The sequence below is a fragment of the Dendrobates tinctorius genome, unplaced genomic scaffold (assembly GCF_039654945.1).
Source record: "Dendrobates tinctorius isolate UK_male_01 unplaced genomic scaffold, ASM3965494v1 ptg000028l, whole genome shotgun sequence".
Classification (NCBI taxonomy): domain Eukaryota; kingdom Metazoa; phylum Chordata; class Amphibia; order Anura; family Dendrobatidae; genus Dendrobates; species Dendrobates tinctorius.
Window position 1 is genome coordinate 21,780,341 of NW_027361696.1, and position 24,116 is coordinate 21,804,456.

Here is a 24,116-nt window from a genome sequence, read left to right on the forward strand (position 1 = left end):
TTATAAAACTGCAGTGGTCTCTTAATTTTTGCCAGAGCTGTATGTGGCTCATTATTCTGTATGGAGCAATATATGTGGCGCATTACACTATATGGAGCATTATATGGGACCATTATACTGTATGGAGAATTATATGGGGCTCATTATACTGTATGGAGCATTATAAGGGCCCATTATACTGTATGTAGCAATATATGAGGCTCATTATTCTGTATGGAGCAATATATGGGGCTTATTATTCTGTATGGAGTAATATATGGGGCCCATTATTCTGTATGGAACAATATATGGGGCTAATTTTTCTCTATGGAGCAATGTATGGGGTCTCATTATACTGTTTGGAGCAATATATGTGGCTCATTATTCTCTATGGAGCAATATATGGGTCTCATTATTCTGTATGGTGCACTATTTGGTGTCCATATAAGTGTATGGTTCAATATATGGGGCCCATTATATATGGAGCATCTTATAGGGCCCATTATATACTGCATGGAGCATTATATGGGGTCCATTATTCTGTATGGAGCAATATTTGGAGCTCATTATTCTTTATGGAGCACTATGTGGTGCCCATAATACTGTATGAAGCAATATATGGGGCTCATTATTCTGTATAGAGCAATATATGGGTCTCATTATACTGTATGCCACAATATATGAGGCTCATTATACTGTATGGAGCAAAATATATACTGAATGGAGCACTATGTTGTGCCTATAATACTGTATGGAGGACTATGTGGTGCCCATAATGCTCCATAGAGGACTATGTGGTATGGGGCAGAATATGGGGCCCATTCTGTATGGAGCAATATATGGGGTCCATTCTGTATGGAACAATATATGGGGCCCATCATATACTGTATGGAGCAATATATGGGGCTCATTATTCTGTATGGAGCAGTATATGGGGCTCATACTGTAAGGAGTATTATATGGGGCTCATTATTCTTTATGGAGTATTATATGGGGCCCATTATACTGTATGAAGCAATATATGGGGCTCATTATACTGTATGGAGCAATATATGGGGCGTTTTATATACTGTATGGAGCAATATATGGGGCTCATTATACTGTATGGAGAAATATGTCGCTCATTATACTGTATGGAGCAATATATGGGGCTCCCTATTCTGTATGGAACAATATATGAGGCTTATTATTCTGTATGGAGCAATATATGAGGCTCATTATACTGTATCGAACTTTATATGGGGCTCATTATTCTGTATGGAGCAATATATGGGGCTCATTTTACTGTATGGAGCAATATATGAGGCTCATTATACTGTATGGAGCAATATATACTGAATGGAGCACTATGTTGTGCCTATAATACTGTATGGAGAACTATGTGGTGCCCATAATGCTCCATAGAGAACTATGTGGTATGGCGCAGAATATGGGGCTTATTCTGTGTGGAGCAATATATGGGGTCCATTCTGTATGGAACAATATATGGGGTCCATCATATACTGTATGGAGCAATATATGGGGCTCATTATTCTGTATGGAGCAGTATATGGGGCTCATTATACTGTAAGGAGTATTATATGGGGCTCATTATTCTTTATGGAGTATTATATGGGGCCCATTATACTGTATGAAGCAATATATGGGGCTCATTATATTGTATAGAGAAATATATGGGGCCTATTATATACTGTATGGAGCAATATATGGGGCTCATTATACTGTATGGAGCAATATATGGGGCTCTCTATTCTGTATGGAACAATATATGAGGCTCATTATTCTGTATGGAGCAATATATGAGGCTCATTATACTGTAGGGAACTTTATATGGGGTCATTATTTTGTATGGAGCAATATATGGGGCTCATTATACTGTATGGATCACTATATGTTGCCTATAATATTGTATGGAGCAATATATGGGGCTCATTATACTGTATGGAACAATATATGGGGCTCATTATTCTGTTTGGAGAATATGTGGGGCTCCTTATACTGTATGGAGCATTATATGGTGCTCATAATTCAGTATGGAGGACTATTTGGTGCCTATAATCCTGTATAGTATTATACCTGGGTATCTCCTGTATATAATGATATATATACAGCTGGTATAACCTGTGCATCTTATGTATATAATTATATATGTACAACTGGTATAACCTGAGTATCTCCTGTATATCATTATAGATGTACAGCTGGTATAACATGGGTATCTTCAGTGTATTATACCTGTGCAGCTGGGATACAGTGGGTATTCAGAACCCTTTGAATTTTTCACTCTTTGTTTCATTGCAGCCATTTGGCAAATTCAAAAAAGTTCATTTTTTTCTCATTAATGTACACTCTGGACCTCATCTTGACTGAAAAAAACAGAAATGTAGAAATTTGTTCATATTTATAAAAAAAAACCCTGAAATATCACATGGCCATAAGTATTCAGACACTGCGCTCAGACACAAATAATTAAGTCGCATGCTGTCCATTTCCTTGTGATCCTTCCTGAGATGGTTCTACTCCTTCATTGGAGTCCAGCTGTGTTTAATTAAACTGATAGGACTTGATTTGTAAAGGCACACACCTGTCTATATAAGACCTCACAGCTCACAGTGCATGTGTTAGGAACGGCGGAACGCACTAAATAAAAATAATAATAAAGTGCGTTCGCCGCTCGGGTTCCACCGTGCAGTAGGCGTTACAACCGCTGCTCAGTGATGGCAGGCGCAATATGGCGGTATAATGCGCACAGGTTCAACTTCACCCGTAGTGCGCAGAGCGGGCTCTGTTCGCACACAGAGACGCCGCAACACAAAAACACAAAGAACACTGAACCTGTTAGTGTCACAGGGTTCAGTAAAATGCACACACGGTATCTGGTCACAGGAGCAGGCCCTAAGACAGAGGAACTGTGTCCTTCTAGACCTACCGTGTGTGCGGCGTCGCTACTGCGAGTGCCAAGAGGGGCTGCAACTGCAGCGCGGCGTAGGACACTGCCACTCGACGACAAGGCTGGAAGGCAAGCGCAATTTCGGACGCTAGCGTAGAGGTGCAGAGAGTACAGTTGCTTAAGGCTTGCCACTGATTGGCGCTGACTACTAAACTAAATCCCTAACCACATGCGTAATATCAGAGGGAAGGGGTGTCAAATGAGTCAGTCACCAGAATCATACTTCCGTCACCATTCACACATAGCAAGTATAATCTATACTAGCGCATGGCGGAACGGCCATGCACACTTTTTATAGCCGTGCGGGACCTGCCAGATCTCAGAGATGGACCAATGAGATCTGGAACAGGACCTGGGCACATGACTCACGATCTCCAATGGGAGATCATCTCATGAGCATGCCCAGTAGGAGCACAGAGGGACTTAGTCTCTGGAGCGGTCTGCTGCAAAGTAATCTCCTCTGCAGTATAAAGACAGCAGGAGACCGCAGAATGTGAGGCTTTAGATTCCTGCAGAGCAGATGCAGAAACCTGACGCCTAACAGCATGTCAGACCAAATGAGAATCATGAGGTCAAAGGAACTGGCCAAGGAGCTCAGAGGCAGAATTATGGCAAGGCACAGATATAGCTAAGGTTACAAAAGAATTTCTGCAGTACTCAAGGTTCCTAAGAGCACAGTGGCCTCCATAATCCTTAAATGGAAGAAGTTTGGGACCATCAGAAGTCTTCCTAGACCTGGCGGTTCAGCCAAACTGAGCAATCGTGGGTGAAGAGCCATGGTGAGAGAGGTAAAGAAGAACCCCACGATCACTGTGGCTGAGCTCCAGAGATGCAGTAGGGAGATGGGAGAAAATTCCACAAAGTCAACTATCACCAGTCGGGCCTTTATGGCAGAGTGGCTCGACGGAAGCCTCTCCTCAGAGCAAGACATATGAAAGCCCGCATAGAGTTTGCTAATAAACACATAAAGGAATCCCAGACTATGAGAAATAAAATTCTCTGGTCTGATGAGATAAAAATAGAACTTTTTGGTGATAATTCTAAGCGGTATGTGTGGCGAAAACCAGGCACTGCTCATCACCTGCCCAATACAATCCCAACAGTGAAACATGGTGGTGGCAGCATCATGCTATGGGGGTGTTTTTCAGCTGCAGGGACAGGAGGACGACTGGTTGCAATTGAAAGAAACATGAATGCGGCCATGTACAGAGATATCCTGGATGAAAACCTTTTCCAGAGTGCTCTGGACCTCAGACTTGGCCGAAGGCTCACCTTCCAACAAGATAATGACCATGAGCACAGAGCTAAAATAACAAAGGAGTGTCTTCAGAACAACTCCGAGACCATTCTTGACTGGCACAGCCAGAGCCCTGACCTAAACCCAATTGAGCATCTCTGGAGAGACCTGAAAATGGCTGTCCACCAACGTTCACCATCGAACCTGATGGAACTGGAGAGGATCTGCAAGGAAGAATGGCAGAGGATCCCAAAAATCCAGATGTGAAAAACTTGTTTCATCATTCCCAAGAAGACTCATGGCTGTACTAGCTCAAAAGGGTGCTTCTACTCAATACTGAGCAAAGGGTCTGAATACTTATGACCATGGGATATTTCAGATTTTCTTTTTTAATAAATGTGCAAAAATTTCTACATTTCTGTTTTTTTCAGTCAAGATGGGGTACAGAGTGTACATTAATGAGAAAAAAATGAACTTTTTTTGATTTTACCAAATGGCTGCAATGAAACAAAGAGTGAAAAATTTAAAGAGGTCTGAATATTTTCCGTACCCACTGTAAAGACTACATCATGTATATTTTAAAATGAAGCATGCTGGTTTAACCTGGATATTCCTTGTTCTGTAGATTGAGAAGACAATGACTTTGGCAATTATCATCTTTTAATAATTAAATATAAATATCTTTTATAACTGTACAGTTAAAAAAAGCACAATATTGTAGTTGCATTTTTGTAATTGACGCTGATGAAAAAGTATCCAGGGGGGACGGCTGGAAATACGATATTCACATCAGGACGATATCAGAACCTGGAAATTTCTCTGTATAAAGAACTGACAAAAAATTAAGGCAGGAAAAATGAAATGAAGAAAAAGCTGTGAGGGGTCAAGAAGAAGACTCCGGGAAAGTGCAATGTGGAGAATTCTGCCCCTGGCCCGAACAATAAAAAATCCTTCTTATATTTAATTTGCATCTTTATACTGTACACACATAATAAAATTCTTATAATCCGGCATTTGATGATCAAGAATTCTTATAAATGATAGATAATATTTGATGATTGATTTTGGCGTCTCATATAGACTACATATAATAAATTAATACTTCTACCCTTCAGCTTCAAAAATCCGATGATTTCTTTCCTTTAATTCGAGATCTCCTGTTCCGTAGGAACCTTCTATACAATCCGTCGTGGCATGGAAGAGGTTAATAAATAATAAAACAGACCACAATAATGAATCATAGGGAGGAGCGAGACAAGTTCTTAAAAATGCCTAAATATGTGCTCACCTTCTTAAAACACACAGTGCTCAAGAAAGCAAAGTCGATTACCGTATATATACAGAATACCCTTAACCATAGATATTTACATCGCCAGATATTTATACTGTACATATCCTATAAAAAAATGTACAAAAAAAATAATCAAACAAAAAAACCTGCAGTACATATGAGAGCCACAGGGTGGCACTGTTTCTCCTTAACAATTTAAAGGCATTCAGTTCAGGTTAGACCCCACTGGGGTCTCTAATCTATATCGACCTCATACGTGCTGATCCATGCTGGATTTCCTGCAAAGCTCTTTAATACTATATATTATATAACTACAGAGAGTGCAGTGCTTATTACAGTCCCAGTTTTGCAGTTTTATAGAAAAGCTGTGCTAGAACCAAGGGACATACGTAGAGGAGAGGCGGCTTCATGGCAAATGAGGCCTAATCCTGGGGCAGGAGGTCCCAATGATTGGTCGTCCTCATTCCCCTTCATAACCCTCTTGGTAAAGGGCAGCATAACCCTTGATCAAGTTCTCTTCTCCTATTTATGCTGTGCCTGTGGAATTGAGCACCACTTTGCTTAGGTGTTGGAAGGGGGATAAGGCCAACTGGAGTTAGACCTGCAGGAGCTGCACGTCTTATCATCAGTGGGTCATCCATTACTTCTATAGTCCCCCGCCCCAAGTTTGTACACGTACTCATGGAAGGCTATTTAGTGCAGGTACAAAATGTTGAAGAGGAAGACATAAGGCGGCCATTTTGAACCTTTTCGAGAACAAGATGGTCCATATTGGACTTTTCATTCCCAAGTCTAAAGTCTGAGTTCCACTTGAGATTTGCTAACTGTGCTGGCTAGTTTTGTAAGAAATCCATGGCTCACACATGAGTTTGCATCCGTTGTTGCGCCGGGCGTCCATAGTCTCCGTGTGTGGAGAGTGAGGCGTAGGAAAGTCGTGACAGCGTTGGACCTGTTTCTAAAGTTTCGAAACGTTCTGGTCGGACATAACTGCAAAAGGCTCTGGCGTATGGTTGCGGCTGATTGCCAGGGCCTGGGGGCAAACAAGTTGGGCCTTGAGGTATGTGTATGCGTTCACTTCCATGACGCGGAGTTGTGGCATATCGATTGGCATATTCATACAGTTTAGGGGCTCCTGGTAAGGATGGGGTAGGACACAGTGGAGTGAGGGCAGACTGTGCAGAGTACAGAGGACGTGGAGGAGAAGAAAACTCTGGATACGCCACAGTTGTTGGACGTGAGTCTTCATGTGCTCGGACTTTGTAATAACCGTTGGTTGGGTCCTGTTGGGAGGAAGTGGGTCAACATTAGTGTAATATTGGCAAATATGTGGCATCTGCACCTCTAGAAGATTGAGGAGAATGGGAGACAACCTACCTGAGAGTCATCAGGAATATCGCTGTGTTCAGTCTGTGACGTCCCTCGAGATTCTGTATCGGTATGCTACGGAGGAGAATATGTAAATTCATGAGAAGAACATTCCCAACCCCTCAAAAAAAAAATCTATTATAAGACATTTCTTTCCAAAGTCTAAATCTTCTAAAAACTGTCCTTTATACTTGTCATGAAGATACTTACCAAGGGTTCCTTCAGATCTTCTTCAGAATCACTCGGGTGCCGGTCACTGTGATCACTTCCAGAAACTTCCACTGCTAGAATCTGGGTGTCCTTCACAGCTACAGAAGAAAGGTGGAGTTTAGTTATAGGGGACTTGCAAAGAGACCATTTCGAGGAACACCCAAATGTCTGGTCATTATATGAAAAAGAGATGTCTCGTAAAGTTTAGAAATTTTTACAGAAGATATTTAAGAACTACAAGTTGGCAATGAAGACCATGAAGTATGGTCAGATCCTTCAAGACCTGGACAGGACATCTAGAGGTAATCTTAAAAAGATCATGGGGTGGAGAAAGTGGCACTATCTAGAGTGCTTGAAGACATTCAGATGTTCATGCCAGGTTTTCCAGTAGATGAATGGACGAGTGAATATTACTTCTTACCTTTTCGGGGTCGGCGGCAGCATAGAACGCAGATGGTCACCAATACAAAGAGACAGAGTGTCCCAAGACCCAGCGCGATCATCAAAAGCATGAGAGGCAGGGCAGCTGTAAGAAATAACAGAACAATTCAACCAGGCTCTGAGAAATAGTCCTGAAGATTAAGGTGGAGTCCCTTTACTAATTAAGTGGCAAGACTTACCTTGTTGTCTCAAAGAGATGATCACAGAGTCCTCCCCATACTGATTTATAGCTGTGCAGTTGTACGGCATGGTGTAATCTGAAGGCTCTGTCCCATCGATGATGAGAAATGAGATGGCTCCACTATTGGTGACACGTGTCTCCACTGAAAAACGGCCCAAGGTGCCCTCATCGAGACTGTGCTTGTCCCAAGACCAGATCTACGGGAAATATTGAAGAGAAGAGTGAGAAATTTCCCTGATATGTGGATTGTAGGTCATGGCGGCCTATCCTTTGACATGTCGGAGAGAGATGTCAGCAGTGAACGCTGGTGAGGGACATCAGCTGGGATTTTCATTGATTTCCAGATGGAAGAAATAATGGTGCTGTCTTTAAAAATCAATGAAGAAACTCTTCATTAAGGATCCAAATTACAGCTATTGATGACCAGGTCCTAATTGTGGGAGTCGGTGAAGATCCCAAGTTCATAAATCTCCACCAATTTCTAATGGCGCTTCCCTATAAATGTCAAGATACTTACAATTCGGTCAGGGATTGGTGTCGTCTCCACCACACATTCTAGTCGGGTTTTCCCTCCAAGAATGCTCTCGTAGTTTATTTCACTACTAATGATGGGAGGTCCTAAGGAGAAGACAAAAACGTCATATCAACACTTTACATCTACGTTTCTATAAGTCTTTTCTATAGATCTGACTGAAGACATGAACCATCTCCAGGACCTCCATCAGTCTTACCTCTCACTGTCAGTGTCACCTCCTTCTCCATGGTGCCTATGCGGGGCACAATAGCCTTGCACACGTAGGTCCCCGCATCTTCTCGGGTCACCTTGCTCAGAGACAGAGTATTCCCATTGCTTAAGACCTGTGAGAGGACAGAGAGGAACGTATTCAGACTTGGATTTGCAAACTTGAGGTGACCCCATAAAGATGACGCATAAACCTGATGAATTACCTCTGTGGACCCTTTCTTGTTCCAGAACTGGGTTGGGGTGGGATTTCCAGTCCAACCACAGAAGAAGGAAGAATCTCCTCCAACATCAACCGTCATGGGGCGTGGTTCAGTCAGAAGTCGTGGACCAACTGGTGGAGAGAAAGATCCCAAGTGAGATAGGCCATCTACTTAAATATTTCCTTCACTTATAATAATGCGAAGATCACTAAGGACTGGTGTGGTGTGATGGCAGCACAGTACAAGTCTGACCTGTCTTGACTATTCAGGTCATCAGCTTAAAGGTTACAAAGACTATGCCGAAAGGTTTCTACTTACACAAGACATTGACCGCCGTGCTCACGTTGCTGCTTCCGACGCTGTTAGATACTTCACATGAGACCGGAGCAGTAAAGAAAGTGTGGTCCACGGTCACATGGTAGCGGTCTCCAGAAACAGAGAGGGGCACACCTCCCTTTGCCCACCTGTACAGGTAAATTGGTCTAATGTTATTACACACATTATATCTACAAGTATGGCCAATGTCTTTCCCGATCTTTCTATCCTCTTTACACGTGCACACTCGGTTCAGAGGAGCATGTATGTGTTCTCTAAGAAGGGGGGGAGCGATAACTTGGACCACGGCCAACTTGGACCACGGATAGCTGGATTACGGCCAGTCAGTGCCCAGATGAAAATGGCTGATAACAGAGGGTAATGCACCTACCTATAACCTGTCACCTCAGGGTTGGACACTGCGCTGCACAGAAAGGAGACGGACCCTCCCTCGGAGACTGTTGGGGGATCCACTGAGAGCGTCACTTTGGGAGGATCTGTGGAAAAATAAAATTAGAAATTTCATGGGTCTGAGGTTTGATGTTCCACAGTTGTGCCCTGTCATGCCCACTATGGGTGCACGAAACCGATGGGAGCACTCACACTGCACGCTCAGTGTCACCGATCTCTCCCGTCCCTCTGGCAGCGCCGAGTTCCTGACCCGACAAGTGTAGCTGGCACCAGCGTCTGCGAAACTAGGAGTGATCAGGAGACTGCTCACTGCATCCTCACTCTTGCCATCTGATAGGACCTGCTGCACATATATATAGAAGCGGTCAGGCGGGCACCATGACATGAGAACATACACATAGGCGACCCATTGCGCTCAGAGCCTCACCTTATTGTAGATCGCCCCATCCAGATATTTGCCGCCTCGGTACCAGGTGATCTCAGCCGCCGGCTTTGCTGCAGGCGCCAGGCACGTCAAGTTATATGGGGTATCAAGAAGGACATTAAATATGGGGGCGCCACGGATCAACGGTTCTCCTGGGGGAACTGAGAGAAAGAGAGAATTAGAGACCTGATGCCCAAAAGATGTCAACCAGAGGTATAAAAAAAGAGCAAAATAACCTGAAAGGGAAATTTCCTGTTGCATTAAACCCAATAAAATCACTTCCCCAATATGTTATACCAGGATACAAATCTCCAAACCTCGGTACTCACCCAGTACAGTCAAGTGAGCACGCTGTGACCTCAGCGCTGCCTGCGTTGCTTGGCACTCGTAGATGGCGTCGTCACCCAGCTCCACTCCTTCTATGTGCAAATTGTGCTCCCCTGATGCGTGGTCTCCAATGATGGAATAGCGAGACCACCCTATAAAATAATATTGCAAAAAAAGTTTTGAGAATTGAAAAAAAAAACCATCCTAGGTAAAGAAAAACGCAAATTTCAATACCAGGAAGGTCTCGTTCCGCTCCCAACGCCAAGCCGTCCATGGTCCACTGGACCACCCCTCTGTAGCCAATCACCACGCAGGGAAGAGTCACCGACTTGCTAGCTACGACCACCACATCCGAGGGCTGCTGTGCAAAATGAGCCCCGAAAGCTACAAGAAAAACAAAAGAGATGATTGAGTTTCATAGCTGGGGGCCCATGAGGTCAATAATCAGACTCTTCTCTTACTGCCATATGGTAAATATATGTTTTTAAGTGCTGACGAGCTTCTAGGTATCGTGTTGTGCGGCGGGCCAGCTGTTGGGACTCTCATTCCGTGGTAATGGACATTAATCTTTTCCTCATGAGCTGCAGTTTCACTGACAGTTGTCAGGGGGAAGGTGAAGCTTGCACAAAGGAGATGGTATTGTTTGCATAAAATGTAAAAAAAAATGCAAAGAAACCAACCAAAGCATAATTAACAATAAATGACTGTTTAAAGCAATGCAGGCCACTAGTGGCGCTCTGAATGACTTTTATCGAATTATTAGCACACTTAGGTTTGGGCTTAGGAACTAAGTCAATAGACAGATTTTTGTAAAAATTGTCCCGTCAACGAGGTGGCAGAACCAAATACTGTAAAGGTGGTTCGAGATCTGACGCGGCTGTGTCTTCTGCCATACTGCAGGATAATCCATCTTGACAAGTCAAACAGATGCAGATTCTGGACATTTTCACTCGCATCGTCTTTCCGGGAGAATTTCAATTTTCTTATTTCCCACATGATTCAATTGGTTTGAGATTAGTTATTTCCAGGGTTTCTCCGTGTCTCATTTCTCACCGGTCGCTGAAGGCGTCTACGCTCGTCGCGTGAATGAAATGTTACGTGACGCTTGAAGTCACTGCACAGGTTCTGGAAGAGCTGGGGGCGATTTCCTGCTCTGTCACCCCCAGCTGAGAGGGAAGTGGTAACGCTCGCTGACTGTTCGTAGGAGATTGAGAAGCTCATATCATGGACGCAGAATGTTCAGTGTAGAGGACGTGAGGGAAGGCGGGCACATGACGGACATTTTTGGTATAAAACTTTTTGGGGAGAATATGGAGGGAGGACAATGTGGAAGCGGAACAATATTGAAGTTGGAAAATATGAAGGCAGAACAGTGAGGAAGTGGAGCAATATGGTGGTAGGACAATGTGGAAGTGGGCCAATGAGGAAGGAGGACAGTGTGGAAGCAAAGTAATAAGGAACCAGAACAATGTGGAAACCGTGAAAAATGGAAGCAGGACGGTGTGGAAATTGCAATAAAGAAGTTAATCTGTGTGGAAGCTAAGCAATATGGAACCAGGACATTATGGAAATTGAGCAATATGGAAGAAGGACAATGTAGAAATAGGGCAATAAGGAAGCGGAACAGTGTGGAAACAAGGCAATATAGAAGCAAGACAGTGTGGAAAAATCAATATGGAAGCAGGACAGCGTGGAATTGGGGCAATATAGAAACAGAAGAGTGTGGAAGCGAGAAGAAAAGGAAGAAGGATATGTAGAAGCAGAATATTTGGGAAGTGGGACAGTGTAGAAGTGGGGCTATGTTGAAGTGGGTCAATATAGAAGCAGGACAGTGTGGAAGCCGGACAAAAAAGAAGCAGGACAGTGTGGAAGCGGGGCAATGAAGAAGCAGGACAGTGTGGAAGTGGGGCAATGAAGAAGCAGGACAGTGAGGAAGCGAAGCAATATGGAACCAGGACAGTGTGGAAGCTATGTAATATGGAAGCAGAATGGTGTGGGAATGGAATGTAAGTGGTAAAATAGAGAAGCAGGACAGTGTGAAAGTGGAACAATAAGGAAGCAGGACAGTGTGGATGTGGAACAATAAGGAAGCAGGACAGTGTGGAAGTGGAATAATAAGGAAGCAGAACAGTGTGGAAGTGAGATAATATGGAAGTGGGGCAATATGAAAGTAGAACAGCATGGAAGTAGGGAAATAAGAAAACATGACAGTGTGGAGTGGGCCAATAAACAAGGCACACAATTGGGAAGTGGAACAGTAAGGACGGTGTAGAAGTGGGTGAATAAGGAAGCAGGACAGTGTAGAAGTGATCCAGTAGGAAATTGGGACAGTGTAGAAGTGTGACAATATGGGAGCAGGACTATATGGAAGTGGGAAAGTGTGGAAGCAGGACAATAAAGTAGCGTTGACAGTATGGAAGTGGAACAATTTGGAAGCAAAACAGTGTTGAAGTGGGGCAGTATGATGGCAGGACATTGTGGAAGCAAGACAATATGGAAGTGAGACAACATCAAGTGGGCCAATAAGGAACAAAGACAGTACGGAAAAGGGCTAGTAAGGAGAGAGTGGACGTGTGGGAACATGGAAGCGAGACAGTGTAGAAGTAGGCCAAAAAGGAAGCAGGACGGTGTGAAAGTGGGTGAATATGGAAGCAGAACAGGATAGAAATGGGGCAATAAGAAAGAAGACTGTGTGGAAGTGGGTGAATTATAAAGCAGGCAGTCCAATAGGAAAGAAGGATTGTGTGGTAGCAGAGCAATGAGGAAGCAGGATAGTATAGGAGCAGGCAACACTTTTGACCCATTCTTTGTGTCCTTGTGACAAATGTTAGGGTCAATGATTGGTGTATGACTCCATTCTTATATCAGTCTAGATATGGATAGGTGTATCACAGAGTGAAACCCAGGGGACTCTGCATACGGTTTGTTAAAAGAGACCAGCTGTGGTGATGCTGTATGTTCTCAGGTGTAGTCACGATAGCTCCTGTATAACACACACTAGGTGCGCCACCATCCAGCCCGGGCTTCAGCTGCAGTAGGCCTTGCACCAGAGCCAAACACAAGCTATAGGCCATGCGCCTGCAAAAGTAGAAAAAACTGGAGCCGATCCAGAAAGGCTTTATCCAAGCTGAGAGAATTACTTCCAGTATCATAGAGGTTTATTATGATGGTGAAAAGGCGACCACACAAGGTGGCCATTGGACGACACATTGGTAAGGGTATATATATGGGTGATGTCTGTCTTCCTACATCTGGTCTTAGTGAGAATTGTTTATAATCAGACTATAAAAACAATTCTTCTCTTTGCTTGAGACCAGATCTAGTTTTTATTCATGATTATATCATTCAATCGGTTATTGGATGCCATTATTATGGGGCTACAGCACAACTTCATGACTTGTTCACATGACAGTCGCACTCACGTGACTTACGTCCCGTTATATTTACTTCAATTTTTTTTTTTTTTTACCATAGAAGATGAATATTTTGTTATGCAACAGTGGGGGAAAAAAAGACACATGTGACTGGTGGGCAGATCTCTCCAGCCAGAGACTTATTGAAAAAAAAGAAAAAAGTTGTGTGACTTGCAAAAAAAAAAGTCCATTGAACTTTCCCAAAAACTTCTAATGAAAAAAATAATGTAAAAAATAACACACAAGTAATATAAATGACATTTAAAAAAAGACATAAAAGTAATGTATTAATAGTAATACATATAATATAAATATACATATATAATAACAAAAAAAGAGATATAATTAAATTATATAGAAAAACTAAAAAAGAATTTGGAAAAGTTCCACAAGTTTTCTAAACTTCGTGTCCGGTATGATTAATGTTCCTCTCCTGCCCCCATCCAACCACCCCCCAAAAAAAACTGAAAACAAAATGTAAGAAAAACCCAAGCCTGGCGATCTATCTATTGAATGAATTCCTTTTGTATGTTGTGGTCTTTTTGTGCCAGCTTGTCTCTTTGTGTCGCTGGCCCTCTCTTCAGCCCCTTCCTGTCCCCTGAGTGGCTTTAACAGATTTTTAAAAGCTGTTTTTCCAGAGTTAATCCACTTTCCACCTTTTCATGCTTTCTCTGCCATTGTGTAAACTGACAGCATGAAACTTGGGGTGGCGTCAAGGGAGGTGGGTAACGTTAGGAAGGGGGGCCCTAATCTGCACGGGGCATAAATATACTGGAAAATTGGAAGTTTATCCTAATATTTGCCGGAAAGAATTGTGCATATTGATATTAAAAATTGCGCATAAGTTTTTTTCTCTTTTTGCCTAAATTTTTTTCTTTCCAATTTCGATACGTGGCAAATATTTCCGATTTGGGGGAATATTAAATGTGACAATGTACTTTCTAAAGCGCGCCGATCTGTCAGAAAAAAACGCGAGGAAGACGAGGGTTAGCGAACGGGTTGGCATATTAGCGAGTCTGGTATCACACCGCTCTCCGTTAACTGGCAGTGCCAGGGTTAAGATGTAACCGTGCGCTATGCCTCGCTGCATCGATGAAACCACTTTATAAGGCGCAATAATCATCCTGATAGGGTTTGCATTGTACAATGGGAATAATTGCCTGCACTTAAGTCCCTCCGTGCATCCATTAAACACAGTTATCTCGCCCGACTCTCATTAGCGATTGCGCAGAAGTTCTTCTTTCTGTCGGGGATAAAGTATTCGCGGTGATTGCAAGCTCTTGTGGCCCCCCAGTACCCTCCTCCACCCCTCTTTATCCCACACCGCCATTCACTAACCAGTACCAGCCTGTGGGGGGGGGGTTGAGCCGTGTTAAGTGGAAGTTAATACACCATATGGTGTGTTTAAGAGACAGTTTGTCTTGTGTTTTCTGTGATCTGTTTATTGGGGCGTGAGGAATACTATTCAGTGATACGGTGCGGAGGTCACCGCCATTCTCTCAATACAGGGACAAGGGGGAGGTCCAAGCAAATAAGGGATGGGGGATATTCTGTGTGAGAATTGAATCAGAAACTTGTTAGCAGGACACGGCGTGTCACGAAAATATCATTAATGCGCCATAACGACTGATTTTTCTGCATTGGCGCAGATTTATGGCCACCAGCGATATTTTTGTTGTCACCAGAACCAAATGGACCTAATGTAAAAAATGGCCAAAAGTGCCTGTGTCTGGTGTTCTAATAGGGAAGGAAGCGCAGAAAGGTCCACGCCATTAATGTCTGTTTTGGGAAAATTAGGGGATAGGGATCCAGTCGATTCGAACAGTGGGTAATGGGTACGCCATTTTTTGTACATCAGTAGATCATGTCTTTTTTTTTACACAATTGCTATTTGCGCCTGAAAATGGCGGCGCTAGTGATGGATGTTTTAAATATGATATAGTAGTGAATCGGTAGCAATATGTGTATGCCATTTCCTGTGAAATTGTATACAGCTAAGTCGTATGCTAATGAAGTTTGGTGAAAAACACTGCAAGTGGCCTTAGCAACCAATCAAATACCAGCTTTCATTTTTACAGGGTAGGATTTAAAATGAAAGCGGGGATCTGATTTGTTGCTCCATTTTCTGTGTTTACTTGTTTTTATACATGAACTCCAGTGTCAGAGTTTTTAGTTCCACTTCTCAGACACTTTGGGCCTCCTGTATCACAAGCATTTTGGTGCAAAAGTGTCTTTGTTCCTCAAAACAACTAAGTATACACCAGCAACCAATCAGATGTCAGCTTTCATTTGCCTCAGCAGCTTAAAAAAATGTAAGATGAGCTTTGATTGGTTGCTATGAACTGCAGTCTGATCTGGTTGTTATGGACACTTTCATTTATTAGGCCCGATGTTATTTAAAGCAACTTTATTAACAAATAACTCATCTTAGCAAAAATATTAACCTCTCGGTAATTACAACAATCAATAGCTTGTTATCCACTAGATTGATATCCGTGCCTTGACTTCTAATTACACCACATGTAATGGTCTGCGTTTCTATAAAGTCATCGATTATATTGGCATGAATCAGGTCACGATTATAATATATATTACCAGCATCACACTAATAAAATATAAAAATAAAGGGGATTTTATATGCGGAGCGGATATCAAAGCGCTTTATCCAAAAGTGATCAGCGGTGACAACGTAAAGCTCATTAGCTCTAAAAACCTACTCGTTTCCCGTAATTATGCATGCATAACGATGTTTGTGTTCTCCGTTTTAATTGTGCATGCAAAATGACTCATGTGACAGGTTTAGGTGACACTGAAGATGTTTAGAAAGCAGAAAACAAAGATTTTAGTCTTCGCACCGCAAGAGCTTGCAATCTATTTTCTCGTCGACAGGTGTCCGAAAACTCCCTTCTTCCTGGGAGGCCAATTAAACTGCCCCGCACGTTCTTTGGACGGGTCGCAGAAACCAAATGACTTGGAGTGAACCCAAAAATGATGAAAAGGGGGTTGGCGGTGGCCCTTTAGTCAGAGACGTTGAAGGATTTAGATTAATATACGAAAATAAAGCCAGGATGGTGATTATATAATTACTTTGAGTGTAGTTGTAACTTCAAAGGGAACTCCACCTTTCCTCCATTGCTTTGTTCATTCTATTGACAGCATCTTTGTCAAAATTGACCACCATTACATCTCCTACAACTTCCAACTTTGCTTGTTACTGCATTGACAATCCCTACGTGGCCACTGGAATGGCGGCCATATTGGTTGTTACGCAGCTTTCCCAGAAGCTCACTCTTCTAGCAACACATCCCTAAACAACCAAGACAAGAGTACCTGGTGTTTCATCCCCTCTACCTATCCCATGTCATGACATTTTAGGGGGCAACCTAACTTTCTAAAAAATCCACCTAGCAAGATATTTGCTATGTGCTTCATTGGGGTTGGAATCGCTGCTTTCTCGGGGGTCAAATCTGACCAGGGCACCACGGCCATTGACTTTTGTAATATTCCCTTGATAATTCTTACAAGTCGTACATTTGTGGGCCCCATGAGCAAGGGCTTAATCACAATGGACACAGTCAGCCCTGGAGTCTAGGGGGATGGCCCATAAGGTCTCTTTGGTGCTTATGAAAAGACCCAAGGCACCATTTATTATTGCATTTTTCTCTTCTTTATGTCTAGCTTTTGTTCTTTTCCTCCTGTTTATTTTCTATATGTTCATCATTGTGGACAAAGTTTAGGGGTTCCAGATGTTTTTCCCTGATTCATCAATGGTGTCATATGCGGGAAAAGTGGCAACATTTGTAGTTCCGCTACTCACTTCCCTTTTCCCTGGGGTAATATTCTGTACATCTGAAGTATTGGTGCAATTTTTGAAATATTCCTGTCTTAAAAAATTGCAAAACCAGATAAATAAACCAGATAAATAAAAAAGCACTTTTCACTTTGAGCAGCAATCATGGAATCATGGACCACCCCTGCCCCATTTTCATGAATGTATTGAACAAATATATAAAGACAAAAAAAGAAACTGTTAAAGACTCATGATAGTTGTGAGCATTTTATATTGGGGCCCACGAGCTACAAATTAAGCCACATCCCATGAGGACATGGACTATCAGAACATTCAATGATTGATGGCGCCATATAATGATAATTAAAAATCCTAAATAAAGCCGCCTCCGGCCTTTGATGCTTCCCAGTAACCGTATGAATTGAGTTTCCACTTCTTGGCGCTGCATTGTATTTCAGTACCCCAATAAGCCTCTTCAGAGACAATCCTCCTCCCTGTGGTGTCGACGCTTCTCCTAATGAGATCTTGAGGTGGCCAAGACTGAGAGACAAGTCCCTAAGAAGACTTGATGAAGAACTACTACCCCCACCGCTCAGTGTTCTCCTTATCTCTCCATTCAGAACTGTGATCGCCAAGGGATTAGCGCCAAGCTTGATGTAGACTTGAGTGGTTACATTTAAAGGGGCTCCAGCATTATAAGCGAGAGTCAATAGGATTGCATTCGACTTTTTATATTCTCAGAATGTAAGAAATAACCCCCATTATTAAAACCCCCGAAGAGATGACAAGAGAGGAGGCAGAGAGTGCAAGCCCCCAATATGAGGCAGCTACAAGAACTGGCAGCTCGAAAAGTCTTTACTGGGAGTGGAGTCGCCCACGTAACACATTTCCTTCCATCTAATCTTTGCTTCCCGTAAACCTGTGCAAACCTCTTCACACATATCATAATTAGAGCTTTGGTTTCTCCTGTGCTTGCTGTAAGTTGCAATGGGGAAATGGCGCCTTTTGCCTTTGACCCTCAGTAGATTATGTATGAAGCGCTTTCCTAATGAATAATTATCCCATTTTACCTATAGGGTCATACTTTGCCCTTGAAGCTCTTCTGTCCAATACATCACCAGCTCAATTATTGTGCAGGGGTGCAAGACCTCAGTCGAAGTCAATCAAATTGTTTGCATCGGTGACTGACAGCTCGGCCTCCTATGGGGTCATCAATTGTGTAGAGCACATCAGGGCCAAACCTTCAAGGTGATACTTGCCGACTTAATGGTAAAGGTAAATACATTTGCATGTAAACCTATAGCCATGACTGTAGTACTTATCTATATAACAGTGGCTCTCAATGTGCTCTGTAACAATGCCCCTTAGTGGACAATTTGTAACAAAATACATGCTGTGGCTTTAATATTATGAAAAGAAGATGGAGGCAATATGGAAGACCATGAGCTAATATAGGGTAGACCCTAAAAATTTGAGGATCTAAAGGGTTACTTCCAAAATGAAAAGTTACCATGTGTCTGAAGGATTGATGATAATTTGCATATGTATACGTGTTGGACCACTGGGACCTCCACCGATCTCAATAATGGGGGTTCAACCAAACCTCCCAACTGTGCCCCAATGACACATGTTGAAATGCAACATGTCACATCCTTGTTTTTCTATGTAGATAAGTGGCCACCAGAGGCATCCAGCTAGGGTTTACTCTATTCTCCATATGTATGGATGGATCAAGAAGAATAGCCAACAGCTATCTAAAGAGTATGGTCAATTTTAAGAAAGTCTCCTTCTAGGTTCATGGACCATCAATATATAATCCAATCCCATTGTTGGGATAATTCAGTGAATACTCTTCATCATGAACCAAAGATCTTGGCCTCACCATGAAGATTGAGGATCCTTGTAAAATTCAGCAATGTATGATTGAATGCCAATTTTCAGAATAAGTTAACTCCTTGGCACTTGGACAGGATTGACCTATTCGTATCTAGCACCATCTCCACCAACAACTACTGGTCATCCACGAGACATGAATCTGCTGGGTCTCATAGGCTCGAAGTTGTGGAAGATTCAGCAATGTACAACCAATGCCATTTTTCATAATATTTTGCTTCTTGACAATCTGGATAGATTATCCTATTCATATCTACTGTCATGTCCACCAGCATCCACTGGTCCTCCATGAGACACAAGACATATTCTGGTGGATCTCGTAGGCTCAAAGTTATGGATCCTTGAAAGATTCAGCATTATACGACCAATGCCAATTTTCAGAATATTTTGCTTCTTGGCACTCGGGCACGATTGTCCTACTATCTACCGCCATGTACATCAACATCCACTGGTCATCCATGAGACATGAATCTGGTGTGTCTCATAGGCTCGAAGTTGCGGAAGATTCAGCAATATATGACCAATGCCAATTTTCAGAATAATTTGCTTCTTGACACTCAGGCACGATTATCCTACTCGTTTCTACCGCCATGTCCACCATCATTCACTGGTCTTCCATAAGACATGAATCTGGTGTGTCTCGTAGGCTCGAAGTTGTGGATCCTTGGAAGATACAGCAATGTACAGCCAATGCCAATTTTCAGAATATTTTACTTCTTGGCACTCGGGCACGATTGTCCTACTCGTATCTACCACCATCTTCACCGGTCGTCCATGAGACGGGAATTTGATGCGTCTTGTAGGCTCGAAGTTATGGAGACCAAATTGTATGGGGCTGGATACTTTGAAGAAACCTACAAGGCAATACTGTTGCTCTGCAGTTAGAGAAGCTTGTATTGTCTAAGGGATATGCCACGTAATAATAAACTCTGAAGGGCCCGATAACCGCAAAGGTTATTATAAAGGGATAATATGTCTTCCATCATAATGTCACCACTCCTGCCAGAGCCACCATGAGATATGTCTGACAGGCTGAGCCCATCAAGGACAATGTGGGCCATTGTTAGGGTCACAGAATTCCCGTGAGACCAAACTATCTTCTGAGCTGATAAGGCCGGCCTGGTCCCTGTCTCACATACCTGAGTACCACCAGACTGTGTTATCAGCATCATCCCCCACCATGAGATGAAAGCAGCAGGTTTGGTCCAGTGTGTTATCTTGTCTGCTGTCCCTGCCATGCTGACAGACAGATATTTCTGCAATGTGACCCCTTTATGTCTCTCTTCCCATTATAGATGAAAGGTCCCAATGCAAGATATCTTTGTGACTAAATATGGAGAAAGAAATAGAAGAGGGGCAGAGAGAAATAAGGAGGCAATGTGCAATATTTAACCCCGAAATGCCAAGGCACAGCATGTCTGCAGTAATAAGCTCCAGAGATTGCAACAGCAGAGAGGAGCCATTTACATACAGATTATACCTCTGTATATTGGTTCACTGTATGGGTCCAGATTGGACAGCCAGTGAATGTAGCAGCACTACAAGTCCAAGCATGCTTTGTGTGCATTTATCACCCTTCAGTGCATGCAGGGTGTCTGGATCATATAGTACACCAGCAGGTGATAAGCCACATATATCACAGGCTTACTATGGTGAATGCAGCAGCACTACAAGTCTCAGCATGTTCTGGCTGCATGAGCTAAGTGTGCATTAAGCAGCCTTCAGTTTAAGGAAGTAGGGTGAGGTGGACTGTGTAGAACACCAACAGTAGAAAAGCCACATATGGCGAAGGCTTAGCATATGGAATGAAGAAACACTACAAATCTCAGCATGCTCTGATTGCAGGATGAACTGGAACCTGTAGTACACCAACAGCTCATAAGCAATAAATACCACAGACTTAGGATATGGAATGCAGAAGCACTACAAATCGCAGTATCATATGGTTGCAATATGAGCTGGAAGTGAACATGTAGTACACAAACAGCTGACAAGCAATACAGCAGCACAGGCTTAATAAACTGAATTAATCAGCACTACAAGTTTCAGCAATAATTGGCTGCATGAGCTCATTGTGCTTAATTCAGCCTCCAATGTTAACAGGAACCTGTAGTACACTGACAGCAAAATAACAAATGAATGCAGGAGCACTACAAGTCACAGCATGCTCTCGCTGCATGAGTTCAGTGTGCATTATTCAGCCTCCAATGTTAACTGGAACCTGTAGTACACTGACAGCAAAATAACATATGAATGAAGGAGCACTACAAGTCTCAGCAAGCTCTGGCTGCATGAGCTCAATGTGCATTATTCAGCCTCCAATGTTAACTGGAACTTGCAGTACATAGACAGCAAAATAACATATTAATACATGTGCACTACAGGTCTCAGCAGCTCTGGCTACATGAGCTCAATATTCATTAATCAGTCTCCCGATTTAAAATACAGGGTGAGCTGGAACTTATAGTACACCGAAGGCTCACAAGCAACATAACATATGAATGCAGAAGCACTACAAGTCTCTGCATGCTCTGGCTGTGAATGTTTAATATGCATTAATCAGCTTCCAGTACAAAAAGACAGCGTATGCTGGTACTTGTAGTACACCAGCAGTTTGGCACAGGCTTAGCACAATAACTGCAGCAGTGGGAGGCGAATGTCTTCTACATCACACAGCTGTAGTACTGGACATGTGTAACTGGAAAACCAGATGTGACACTGGGCCCATAGTGTGACAATTAACCCTTCACCCCCAGTAAGTGGGAAAGCAAACTATGCCCCAAGCTGCTGCCCATCACCCACCCACTGAGGGGCCCCACAAGAGTAATGGAAAGTGCAATTCCCCAGGCCCTGAGCAGCCTGGGGTAATTACTGCAGAGCAAACTTGGCAGGTAAGCCCACTGCTTATTAGAATAGGATTCGGAAACATTGCTGCTCCAGAGGGAGAGAGAACAAATCACCCCAGAATAGAACAATGCTCCCCCCCACTACACGCGTGGAATAAAGGGGGCAGAAGTGTGGCGCATTTCCTGCAGACGGTGCAGTCACCCCCCTGCTCTGACCACCAGGCATTGCAGCAGTGGGTTAGCAGCATGACAGCGTCTCCACTGTCACAGAGTACCGCTGCGCCGATCACACCCTCCGCCTGCACTCAGGACACAATTCGGAGACATTGGAACTTCTGACACCTTCTCTATACAGTCACACTGACACTATGGCTCCTGAATAACGCAGCCCCCTTCACCCTGCAAAGCAACTCTTAAAGGGGCTCTTCATGCTCCAATGCAGGTGTCTAGCCAATTCCCTTTGTATCCTGATTCCCGACATTTGCGCAATCATTACACGTGCTTCACTTTAAACTCCACATGGCAAATTAGATTGTAAGCTCCCTGGGCAAGGGCTGTATGTGTAAAAGGGGCACTTACTTTGATGCAGGATAGATAGGAGCAGGGAACAAAGTATCAGTGGCTTTCTCTCCATTCTCCTGGGAGGGGGTCCTGAGTTGCTCTGGGGGGTGGCTGTAGTACTGATGGCAGCAGACCTGCCTGCTTCTGGATTGCAGACAGTCCCTGGGGCACTTTGCGCTGTTCTCTGCTTCAGTGCCTGACTTGAATGGTCCTCCTGTGTCTCTGCATCCTCTCCTCCACTCTCCAGTCTCCTGACTCCTTCTCTCTGCAGTGGATTTAGCAGGAGGCTATTCCCTCCTCTCCTCACTACCCATTGGAGAGAAAGTTCAGCCTGCTGTAAAATAAAAGCAGCCTCTCTCCTCCTCCTCCTCCTCCCTGTGTCCCCCTCCCTGCAGCTCCATCTCCCCCTCCTCTTTACAGCCTCACTAACTTAGCGCATCTTCCAGTTTAGCTATATATTTACTGCTGTAATGCTGCTGAGCCCTGACCAGGAAACTGCTGCAACCCACAGCAATGGAGCTGGATGCACACAGCCAGCAGGAATACAAGAGGAGCAGGAAATATTTGTACTTGGCATTTTGCAAATAATAAATATTTAAATCTAAAAGATAAATATTATTTAGAAAAAATACATTATTATATGAATAAATTATTTATATAGGTTCAAGGGCAACCTGCACATGGTCTCTGGAGATAGGGGGTGCACTGCAACCCCCAAAGTGGCTGCAGGAAATCTATACATTGTGTAATGCATTTCATGGTTCAAAATTATTATTCAAGGGCCCACTGCTGTCTATGTGAGCACATAGAAGCCCGCCTAAGGCCTTCATACCCATGGCTGGTTCAGGCGACAGGCTAATGTATATGGGGGTCCTGGATAACTGATTGTCGGGGAAAATGTTTATCAGCATGTCCGATTTCGGACTGCCGATCACTTCATTCTCCCAGCGATAAGCCGCTGGCCGACATCTCTGATGGCGGCACATTCAATCGCAATCTTGCCTTCTTCAGCCTCACAGAAACCTGGCTAACACCCTCTGACACTGCCTCCCCTGCTGTACTGTGTTACGGCGGCCTCCACTTCACCCACACTCCATGCCCTGGCAATAGACATGGTGGAAGAGTGGATCTTCTCCTTTCTTCCAACTGCACCTTTAACTCAATCCCACCTCTTCCCTCCCTTATCCTCCCCTCTTTTGAAGTCCACTCTGTCCGCATCTACTTTCCCTCCAACCTCAAAGTGGCCGTCATATACCGACCTCCAGGCCCGAACACTGCCTTCATTGACCAATTCTCTACCTGGCTGCTTCATTTTCTTGCAACTGACATCCCCACTGTCATCATGGGTGACTTTAACATCCCCACTGATACCCTTCAGTCAGCAGCCTCCAAACTCCTGTCCCTTACTTCATCCTTTGGACTTATTCAGTGGTCCTCCTCAGCCACCCAAACAGACGGACACACATTAGACCTGGACTTCACCCGCCTCTGCTCTCTTTCTAACTTCACCACCTCCCCTCTCCCTCTATCTGACCAC

At 43.5% G+C, this 24,116-nt stretch overlaps 1 protein-coding gene across 2 annotated transcripts; it reads right to left on the reverse strand.

Annotated features, from left to right (window-relative positions):
- Positions 1 to 4,808: 4,808 nt before the first annotated feature.
- Positions 4,809 to 22,887, reverse strand: KIRREL2 (kirre like nephrin family adhesion molecule 2). Of its 2 annotated transcripts, none has more exons than XM_073570430.1 (15): positions 22,598 to 22,887; positions 10,311 to 10,460; positions 10,079 to 10,228; positions 9,753 to 9,910; positions 9,518 to 9,665; positions 9,306 to 9,411; positions 8,918 to 9,063; positions 8,603 to 8,730; positions 8,386 to 8,512; positions 8,172 to 8,272; positions 7,653 to 7,851; positions 7,454 to 7,558; positions 7,033 to 7,130; positions 6,832 to 6,897; positions 4,809 to 6,737 (listed from the first exon to the last, which is right to left on the reverse strand). In XM_073570430.1, the coding sequence occupies exons 1-15, from the start codon at positions 22,650 to 22,652 to the stop codon at positions 6,315 to 6,317; spliced, it is 2,160 nt and encodes a 719-aa protein (XP_073426531.1). In that variant the 5' UTR covers positions 22,653 to 22,887; the 3' UTR covers positions 4,809 to 6,314. The 2 variants fall into 2 exon arrangements, with proteins under 2 accessions (XP_073426531.1, XP_073426530.1); XM_073570429.1 differs by having other exon boundaries at positions 9,518 to 9,668.
- Positions 22,888 to 24,116: the final 1,229 nt, after the last annotated feature.